General features: G+C 52.2%; 1 protein-coding gene across 4 annotated transcripts in view; it reads right to left on the bottom strand.

Annotated features, from left to right (window-relative positions):
* Positions 1-476: 476 nt before the first annotated feature.
* The window catches only part of FNDC5 (fibronectin type III domain containing 5), a 60,190-nt gene continuing 50,027 nt past the window's right edge, over positions 477-10,639 (bottom strand). For all 4 annotated transcript variants that reach the window (XM_053268849.1, XM_053268848.1, XM_053268850.1 and 1 more), the window contains 2 exons: positions 8,092-8,225; positions 477-4,204 (listed from right to left, as the gene is read on the bottom strand). In XM_053268849.1, the coding sequence (XP_053124824.1) occupies positions 4,163-4,204; positions 8,092-8,225 (176 nt within the window). In that variant the 3' untranslated portion in view covers positions 477-4,162. The remainder of the gene's footprint in view (positions 4,205-8,091; positions 8,226-10,639) is intronic.

The raw sequence follows: 10,639 nt of genomic DNA, 5'->3' as shown, positions 1-10,639 counted from the left end.
GTTGTGTGTGGAAATGTTTCTCCTGCTGCATATGTGCATAAATATACCTGTCTTATATTCTTACATTCTTGTGAGTTCAGTTGCTGATTGTGCCCTCAAGAACCCCTGTGTTAAAAATATTGTGTTTGTCATGGGTGTGGGTGTGCAGGGGCGTAGCTATAACTGAACGAAAGAGGGCCCTCCAGCTCCACCCCTCCCTATTTTCTTCATTATCTCCCTCAGTCTGGGGGGGCTGCCAGAAAGAGGGATGAACACGGCCCCCCCTCCCCTAGCTACGCCCCTGTGTGGGTGTGCGTAGGGGGATGATGCTTAACTTACAGTGGGGGGGGGCGCTCCAGCAAGCGGGATGGGCAGGCAGCCTTAAAGTCCAAAATTAAGCTCCCCAATTACCTCGGTGCACTTCTGCTGACACATTATCTGACACTCCAAGGCCAGACTGAGAACAAGCAACCTGTTAAATTCAGATCCAGGAAACATTTGTACATTTAAAAACGTGGTTTATTGCTCAAACTGTTATCACAGCTCACAACCCTTTCCTCCCCGCCCCCAAGGCAGACCATCTGCCCCCAGCCCGTTTCCTCCCAGGCGAGAATCAAAGGGAGTGACTGAGGCCGAGAATGCCGCCTTTGGGGTTCTTGTGCAACTCTTGTGAATGATGGTGACCTGACCTTGGGTCTTGCTTGCTGGTGCCACCTCGTTCAAAACCTGACCCAAGGGCTCTGGCTGAACAGTGGGTTGATTAGCACTTGCGTTTAAAGCTTGAGACGCTGTTTCAGTCCCCTGTGAATGGTGTGTGTGTGTGTGTGTGTGTGTGTGTGTCTTTTGAACAGGCACCTAATGTTAGCAATGTCACAGACAGAAGCAGCCGGGTTCTCCACCTGCAGATGTGAGTGGCTGCCCGCTCCTGATCCAAAAGGCTGCAGAGATGGGAGGGAAATAATGAGGGGGGGGGGAGGAAAGGAAAATTCTGCCAGTGAGTGTCCATAAGAGGGGTCTTTGAGGTCATCAGGGAGACACCCCAACTAATAATATGACTTGGTTCAGTGTACAGCGCTTCATGGCAGCAGTTCCCAACCTTCGGTCCCCAGATGCAGTACTACAACTCCCATCACCCCTAGCCACAGTGACCATCAGTACGGTTGGGTACTTTTGCTTTAGAGCGATCCAAGCACTTTCTCTTCTAACGATGACCCTGTAAGGCAGGGAGGGGAGTTCCGAAGACGGGGCTCAGCTAAGGCCACCCGTGATGAGTTCATGGCTGAGACTGGATTTGAACTAGAGATCTCTTCATTCTAGTTGCCACCCTTTTTTAACTGGCCCCTCTCTGTTGCCTTTAGGAGGAGCCTAACATGAAGAAATTGAGTGATACAGTTCTTTAGCAGTGAACGGTGACATTTTCCCCATTGTTTTATCTCCATGCCAAACAAACACACACACACACACACAAAGTTTCCCTTGTTAAATTTCTGTTGAGCTGCTCATGAGGGCATAGGAGCAGGGCTAGGAAAAGAAATGTGGCAACCCATCTTGGCATCTAGAAGGAGCAGTTAGAAGCCTGCCTCCTTTTCCAGTAGGGATGGGATGGTTTTCTGGGGACTGGAGCAATATGAATAAATCTAGATGCTGAATGTTGAAGCACAAAGAATTAATCTTCCTCCTGGTGAAGGAACACCTCCTCCATTCACACCCTCCAAAGCGCCGTCACTCACAGAGACAGTCAGCATTCAACCATGAAATGCTCATTAACTGGAGAAGATGGCCTGCTCCTTCCACCGCCTTGACAGAAGATGGAGGAAAGGCTCGGACAGAGACCTGGTGGCTTGATTAACTAACTATGGAAGTGAGAGAGGCATTTGGGGGTATCTTACACGGATGGCACATCCTGCTGGATTCCACCCCCGCCCCCCGCCACCAATCCACCTGCATTGGCAATGGGCGTGGGGGGGGGGGGCGCGAGCTGAGCTGCAGCAGCAAATTTTCATCCAACTTGAGCTACAAGGAGTCCTCACAATTCAAAGGGCCATGACTTTGGGTGTGGGAAACCCCCTCCTTCAAATCCTCACTTGGTCATGATGCTCACTGGCTGGCACTGGGCCAGTCACAATCTCTCAGCCTAACCTACCTCACAGGGTGGTTGTGAAGGCTGCTTTGAGAGAGGAATGGTGGAGAACAAATCCATGAACTAAGTATTCTGCCCCTCACATTTTGATTTTTTGTAGAAGTTCATTTTAAGGCATTTAAAAAACAAACAAACCATGAAAGAAATAATAAGCCCCGTTGAGGGACACTGCAAAACAATGAGGTTAATTGGACCAAAAAACCCACTCTTTTATACTCTTCTGTTCCAAAACACTTGTGACTCCAACAGCGTCTAAAAATGACAATGAGTTAAGCAATGCATTTGTTCGAACCTTTGGCAGGTCAATTTGAGAGATAATCTACTTGAGACATTTTTCTTCCTCTAGTCTGCTCCATGGGTCTCTCATGTGCCTGACGTTCCTAGGGACAGGGAAAACTCAGCCCAGCAAATGTTTCTGGGATTATGTGGTGGGGGCAGGGGGTAGCACCACATAGCTGCCTCTCCACGGATCCCAGCGCAGCCATTTGGCACACTGTGGGTGAATCACATAAAATTCCTTGCTGAGAAATAGTGGAAAGAAATCGTAATCTGTAAGGGAGTATTTGTACTGGTTTAACAGCCATTCCTTCTTTCCAGGGAACTGGGAATTGTAATTGCTGTGGGCAGGGCTGCTGATCATTGCACAGAATTTCTTGCCCTCTCTCAAAATTCTAGAACTGGGGGATGTCCAATGAAATTAATTGAAAGCACCAAAGAAAGACTGGAGGACAGGCAAAAGGAAAGATTTCTCCACACAGTAGAATTTATGGTTCTCATGGCCTTTTAGTGATGGCCACTGGAATTAAAAAGGGTGTGAGGAAGGGGCGCTCAAGTTTGGTTCCCCAGATGTTGGTGGACTACAAGTCCCATCATCCCCAGCCATGATGGCCTTTGATGGGATTTATAGTCCAACAACATCTGAGGACACCATCTTGAGTACTCCTAGATTAGAGAAAAATCACGGAGGAGAGGTCTATCTAACCTATCACAAACCTCTGGGTCTCTCTGAGAACCAGATCCTGCAGACAGATGGCCGTGGAAGGGGCATGGCCTTCATGCATCTGGCTGGCCATTGCTGGTCACAGGATGTTGAAGCAGATGGACCTTTGGCCTGATCCAGCAACCAGGGTCTTACCTTGTTCTCCTTCTCAGCATCTCACCAAACTAAAATTCCCAGGATTCTTTGGGAGAAGTCTTGACAGTTGAAGTGGTATAAACCTGATACAAGTTTGAGGGTCGATTATCCAGCAGGGAAAACAACACACAATACACTAAACCTGGGAGCAAAACAAGAAACATGGAACTGCTCAGAATTACCCCAAAGAAGCAGCTAGTGGAGTCCCGAAGGCCCCGGTGGAAACGCCATGTGTGCTTTCATTTTTTTAAAGAAACATGTAAGGCTTGCAGACATTTGCTTGTTCTTAAAAATGCAAACTGCGAGACCTCTTCTGCATGGAAGTTACAGCCAATGCTGTGGGTTTGCTCGCTCGGTGGTCAAACGGGAGAGTGTTCTCCAGCATGGTCACAAAGAGGAGAAACGGAGGCAGCCGTGTCCAGAGTCCATGTTGGCGACTCCTACTTGAAAGCAAGCCGTGGTCAGAGGGGAGCAAATCAGCAATGAGGTGGGACATTTCCCAAGAGACAAGGGGCAAGACAGGGTTGGTCAAGGTGAAGGACACCACCCCTACCAGTCTCACCACCAACACAGGAGCAATTGTGGGTGTGTGGCATCTCCTCATCGTGGCATCTTTCAGACTCGCCCCGGCTGCCAAACGGACAGCTTTCACAGAAAGGGTCCCTTCTCAGGACTGTCCTTGCAGTCTTTCTCTTTCTGTCCACATTGGGTTGAGTTTGGGGCTCCTCGCCTTTATTTTCTTGCCACAGGACAAGACTAGAGAGAGGCTCCTGCCTTCCATCTGCCGCTGAGCCGGACTCTTTCCAAAAAGCTCTGGCAACATTTCACCACCCCAGTTGCCAAATCTGGGAGGGAGGGAAGGCGGGCGAGGGAGAGAGAGAGAGAAATCCAGTCCATCCACCAGGCTGTCATGCTTCAATGATATTCACCGAGGGCTTGTTTTTTGGAAACTAGGAGAGAAAGAGAGAGAGAGAGAAAGGAATCCAGAGGGTCAGAAAGGGTTGAGAAATTGCAACCCAGGTGGGAAATTTAGAACTAGGGATGGAAGGGAAACTGGCATTAAACAGCTTGGTCCCTACGGTGGGGTAAGAGGTCACCCCAAATCTGGTTTGGGAGGTATTTTACACCCATTGTGCTCCATAGTACAGAGGAAGAAGCACACACTGGCCTTAAGCTAGCCATGGTAAAGTTGAAGAGGGGGCAATGGGGAAGATGCATGTTTGGAATTCCTGGGCAGAAGACATGCAGAGCCCAGCGGAGAGCAAAATGGGACCTGGAAGGTGGGGTGCGGATTCAGGAGCCCACCAACGGGATTTTTCAAGGACTGGATTCGCAGCTTTGGGTCCACAGATGTGAACATTTAATTGTGTGAGTTTTATTTGACTGATACAATTAGGGGAGAGTGCTAGGGTTGCTGTCAACTAGGGACTTCTATAGAGGACGTGAGACTATTTTGGAGACCAAACGACTTTTTTGCATATGTTGTGAGTGTCCGAAGTTCTGTGGAGCAGCTGGAACTTTTTGTTGGCTCAGAACTCTTTGCTCTCCTGAGCAGCTTCTCCTCCTCCTTCTCTTTCCTCTTCCTACTGACCATCCATCCAGTGGGGAAGCCAGAAGGGAGGCTCTGCTTCAGTGGCAGGCTGCAGAGCCTCGTGATGCAGGAGCACAGATAGGTGTGTCTGGCAGGTGCCGCTTGGAACACAGGAAGCTGCCATATCCTGAGTCAGGCCACTGGTCCATCTTGCTCAGCATTGTCTTCACAGACTGGCAGCAGCTTCTCCAAGGTTGCAGGCAGGAATCTCTCTCAGCCCTATCTTGGAGATGCTGCCAGGGAGGGAACGTGGAACCTTCTGCTCTTCCCAGAGCGGCTCCATCCCCTAAGGGGGGAATATCTCACAGTGCTCACACTTCTAGTCTCCCATTCATATGCAAGCAGGGTGGACCCTGCTTAGCAGACCAGCTCTCCTCCCTCCATGTGGTGGTAGCAGTCAGAAGCTAGCAGTTAGCTAACTAGCTTGCTTGCTTGCTTGCTTTGTTTGTTTGTTTGTTTGTTTGTATCTATGACCGTAATAAAGATTGGATTGGATCGGACACAGCAGTCCAATCTGGGGACCCAACGTTGAGAATCCCTGATATAGACCACCAATAAACACATGCAAATTTTATGCAAAGTGGAGACTTTTTTTATCCTTTTGGGGGGTGAAAAGTGTCTTCTATTTCCACTTTATGGGTGATAGAAATCGACTTTTTTCACCATCGGGACCTGGCTACCTTAGAGAGGGCCCTGGCATCTGTTTTGATTTTCATCCATGAGCCCACCTTGGCCCTACCTGGCCCTCCCAGTCAGGGGCGCAACTAGGTAATTTGGGTACCTGGACCACCCAGCTATGAGGCCCCCCCAAACCTACTTTTTGGGGCCCATCCTGCCACCGAACCTCCATGTTTGTTTCCCCATTTCAATTTCCTTGCAGCCCTGCTGTGGCCTGACATGGGAAGATGCCTCCTACTAAGTCAGCCTCTTGGTCCATTTAGCTCTTTTCTGTTTACATCAGTGACCTTTCCCTGTTTTTTAATCGGGGGGGGGGGGCTATTTGGCAAAACCCCTTCGTGGTGGGAGCCATCTCTCTCGTGCTGACCTCTGCACAGTGCCGTGCCTTTCTCAGCGCTGGGAGGGCCCTTTACGAGAGGTGGAGGCTGGAACCTTCTCTCCAGAGCTCGAGGAGGAAAGAGCTGGGAAGGACAACCCTTCCCAGCATTCCCTGCACACCTTCCAAGGTGGCGCAGGGGCATGGAACTTGAAGGAGTTCCCCTTCAAGGAACTCTGGGCAAGGCACAGCCCGGCAGAGTTGGAATGGTTGCCTCCGCATGGAGCTTGGGGGGATTGTACCATGCATATACACAAGCCCAATCAAGAATTAGTTAGGAAACCTAGGGCGGATGGGGGCTGCCACTGGCTCCTGGGCCTTACAATGAAGATTCTGTACACTGACTGGGATTGAACCAGGAACCTTCTGCAAGCAAAGCAGATGCTCTTCCACTGAGTTACAGCCTCATCCTAAAAGGAACGAAAGGAAATGCACTGGGTCTTCCCCAATGGCCATGGGAATTCCATCCATTCCGGCCATGGCCATGGAAAATTCCGGCCAATGGCTATGGGAATTCCATGCATTCAGAAACTCCATGCATTCCATGGCCATTTGGTCTGCCTAGCTCAGGATTCTATGCACGGCCTGGCTGTGGCTCTCCCAGGCTTCAGACAGGAGTCTCTCCGGGTTTCAGCCTGGGACCTCCTGCATGCAAAGCAAGTGATGTCCCTCGGAGCTGCAGCCCCTGCCGCTGCCACTTCTAAATCATCTCCATGAGTCACTCAGTGGAGACCTGGAGGGTTGCCCAGTGCGGTGGAGCTCTTCTGTGTGCGTCCTGACATGGCTTTTGCTAGAGACGAAGGGGAATGGCACCAAAGTGTGCCTAATTCCTAAGACTGCAGAGTTTGCAGAATGTGGAGCAGACCTGTCTAACGCTGACAAGATTGTGGCTGGCAAGGAGGAGAGTCTACTGGGTCAGGGAAAGACAGGAGCCTCATCACGACGTTTGGAGCAGAGGGGGATTAAAGACGGATGACTGGATGCAGTAGATGCTCACAACCTTGCCCCCCCCCAGAGGTTGTTGGACTACAGTTCCCATCATCCCAAGCCACAATCGCTAAATACCATTGTGGTTGGGGGTGGTGGCAGTTGTAGTCCAGCCACATCTGGGGGGTCCAAGGTTGGGGCTAGAGGCATGCCTAGGGTTGCCATTTTCTGGCTTTCCAAATGTGGGTGCCTAATTTGCATATTATGTAAATTGGCTGGAAAATAATTTCTGGGCAGAAGAGTGACTGCATGTTTTGCTCCATAACTCCGCTTCTACAAGGGCTAGAGCTTGGCTTTAAAAAAAAGAAGAGAAAGCTGGAATCTGGGAGAATCTGGGTGGGCTAAGCAAGCTGGATGAGATGCTTAAAATCCAGGTGAAACTTGGAATTTTGGGGTGTAACTGGGGTGTGTGGGTGTCCTGTGTCGGTCTGCCCCCTCACCGGTATTCCAGGCTGCTTTCCTGAATGTTGCGCTTTCACTGCAGCCGTAAAAGCCAAGTCTTTTGTCTCTCATGACTACTTATAGAGAGTCAGTGGGAAACATTCACTCTTGGGGTTGCACGTGGATGGATTCATAGCTGAAACTCTGCCTGAAACTCTGGAGAGCTGCTGCTGGTCAGTGGAGATAACATGAGTTCCGTGGATCAATGGTCTGACTCAGAAGATGGCAGCATCCCATGCACCTCTTTTACCCAGAGCTCAGCCATGGTCTCCACCTCCCTCCCCACGTTCCGGTTCAAAGGCTGGCAAGCACTGATTCATGCAAACTGTTTAACAGGGTAAATAAATGTAGACAAACAAAGGGGCTGGCATGATATCTGCTTCTCTGGTCTGACATGGACTTGCAACGGGGAGATCTATACAATTCCCCAGCCCTCCTTTATCGGGAGTTGTTAGGAGGAGATGGATCAACGCCGCCGAAACGCTGCTCAAAACAGGGGCTTTCTGGTATCGCAGTGCAAGAGCAACAGCTGTCCCTGTCCCTGGGCATCCCTCCCAGAGCCTGGATCTACCCGGAGCCTTTTCCATTCCCTCCCTCCCTCCGTAAACTGCTCTGGGGACTTTTCTGTTGAAATGCAATATGTGCATAAAGCAGAACCACCACCGCGTCATGGGTGTCCGGCTTCCATCAGGCCCAAGGCTGCATCTGGAGATGGTGGGTGGCCTCGACTCCCCTCCCCGCAGCCAGCCCGGCCCCCTCCTCACCTTGCTGCGCAGGAGCCCCCCACTCTGGTGCTCGGGGGTGCTGTTTTCGGACGTGCTCTTGGCTTTCTCCTTGTTGTTGTTTGGCTCGTTGTCCTTGATGATGTCGTATTGCCTGCAGAACAGGACAATCACCCCTGAGGGGAAGAGAGAGAGCAGAGCAGGTCACGCCAGGGGGAGGTGGTGGTGGTGCCCCAGGCAGCTCCAAGAAGACACAAGCCGGGCAGTGTGGGCCTGACACAGCTCCCTGTGTGGGGCCAAGTTCTTCTGGGCAAGGAGAGCAACCCAGAAGGAAAAGGGGCCAGATCACGCCGTGCCACAAACCGACATTGAGCCCAGGCACGTGCCATGGTCCTGTTGCGACCTTGCCTGTCACTTTCCATCTTTCCCTCTGTTTTGTTCCTCACGGTCATTCTAAGCTTCTTGGGGCAGGGGGACCATCCTTCTTTGCTTTTCTCTGAAAAGCACCCCTGCAAACGGAGCACAGAGGCACCTTTCTACAGTGGGGCTTCTCTTTATTGAGCAGGGGAGAGCGACTGGCCCTCTCCGTCCCCAGCACAGCTTCCCTCCAGTGGCTGCAGCTGGTGTCTATCTTATCTTTCTTTTTTAGACTGTGAGCCCTTTGAGGACAGGGAGCCATCTTTCGTTACTTATTTATATCTAGGTAAACCGCTTTGGGAACTCTTGTTGGGGGAAAAAGTATCCTATACCATAAAAGCCTTAAGCGTGTGGCCGTGCTGCCCGTGTCTTTTTGGGCCATTCTGGGCATGCGCAGAGCGCATGCCCAGATCGGCCCAAAAAGACACGGCTGCCCAGACTCCGGCGGACATGTTGGAGCCCGAGAAGTGGTGGCCTAGGAGAAGCGGCCGCTGCCAACGGGAGCAGAATGCTGGCGAGGCGGCGGCAGAGCCGCGGCCTCAGACAGAGGTGACGGTGGCTGCGGCGGGGCGACTGGCCCCGATGGTGGCCACCACCGCCACGGTGACAATGAGTGTGGGTGAGGCAGCGGCGGCCGCGGCGGGCCGACTGGCCCCGATGGCGGTGGCCGCTGCCGCGGAAGTATGGGCGAGGCGGCGGCGCCCTGGCCCCGTCAGGCCCCTTTTCTCTGCACTGCGGAGGGCGGGGGTAAGTGCATGGGCCGATTTGGCCCTTAAACATGGGGGGCGGGGCGGTTTGGATGAAAAAGCAGCTGGGAGAGTGCGTGGCCGGTCGTCGTCGTCGTCGGCGGGGGGAAATACATGGGCTAGCGCCCGTTATTATAACGGGCTTCAAATTACTAGTATAAAATATTTGTCAAATTCATATATTGAGGGCACTGTGCAAATATGAAATGCATGAATAAATAACATGAATCATCCCCATTAACCAAGTCGGTTTAAAAAACAAAATAACTCGGTGTGCTAGAGCTGCTATGAATGGAGGGGACTGGTTCACGACCTTGAAGCTAGAACATCAGAACAGCCCTGCTGGATCAGGCCCAAGGAGCCCCATCTAGTCTAGCATCCTGCTTCCCACAGTGGCCCAGCAGGTGCCTCTGAAAAGCCCACAGGCAAGAGGTGAGGACATGCCCTCTCTCCTGCTGCTGCTCCCCTGCAACTGGGATTTGGAGGCCTCTTGCCTCTGAGGCTGCAGGTGGCCCACAGCCACCAGACTAGTAGCCATTGATAGACCTGCCCTCCAAAACTCAGGTCATCCTTGCTAAGTTTGATTATCAGCAAATTAAAGGCAATAACAGGAACTTCTTTAGGACACACCAAATAAACGACCTCCTGGCCTCCTGGTGGGGGGGGGAGCAGGGGGGCGCCAAAAGAGGCACAGTTGTCTCTGTTTCCTGGCAGCAGCTTAGGTTGCTCCTCTTTCTCCCACCCCACCCATGAGCCTCACTGCCTGCAGGCTGGCCATTCGTCAGGTCGAGCTGCATGGTTAACTGCGTAGCTCTACCTGATGAATGACAAGCCTGAAGGCCGCACAGCTCTCGGGCGGGGTGGGAGAGAGAGGAGCCCCCTGAGCTGCGGCTGGGAGGAAGAGGCAGCTGCGCTTCCTTTGGCGCCCCCCCCCCCCAGCTCGTTGGGATGAGCCGCTACTTCTTGAGAGACAGGGAGCCACCAACCTCTTAAGAACAGAGAAAAAGGAAGGCAGTGCATGTGGAGAGGTGAGAGAACAGGTGCTCCTATAACTAAAGGGTGCCCCAACGTCTGGAAGAGCAGCAGGCCAGTCAGGAGAGGTGGGGGGCGGCCCCCAACTTCCTGGAGGCTGCTTAAGGAGGGCCACCCTGGTGCCAGTGGCTGAGCGCCGATCGGCACCTGCTTGAGAGCAAGAAGCAGATGCTGGCTTAGTGGGGAATGCATGCAAGTGGAAACCCACACAAGGATGGCGGGGGGGGGGAGGAGAGAGGGAAACTCCCGTGCTTCTTCACGTAGGCTGTGAGGAATCAAGCTGGGGCACCGGTAGTGACAAATGAAAGAGACCGGACTCAGAGTGCCGAGCTTCCTTCCGTGTGCCTGAGTAAGCAAGCGGTCTCCCTGCAGGGAGGTGGGGAGGGTTGGAGGAG

The sequence above is a fragment of the Hemicordylus capensis genome, chromosome 7 (assembly GCF_027244095.1).
Source record: "Hemicordylus capensis ecotype Gifberg chromosome 7, rHemCap1.1.pri, whole genome shotgun sequence".
Taxonomy (NCBI): domain Eukaryota; kingdom Metazoa; phylum Chordata; class Lepidosauria; order Squamata; family Cordylidae; genus Hemicordylus; species Hemicordylus capensis.
This window is presented reverse-complemented; position numbering and strand designations above follow the sequence as displayed.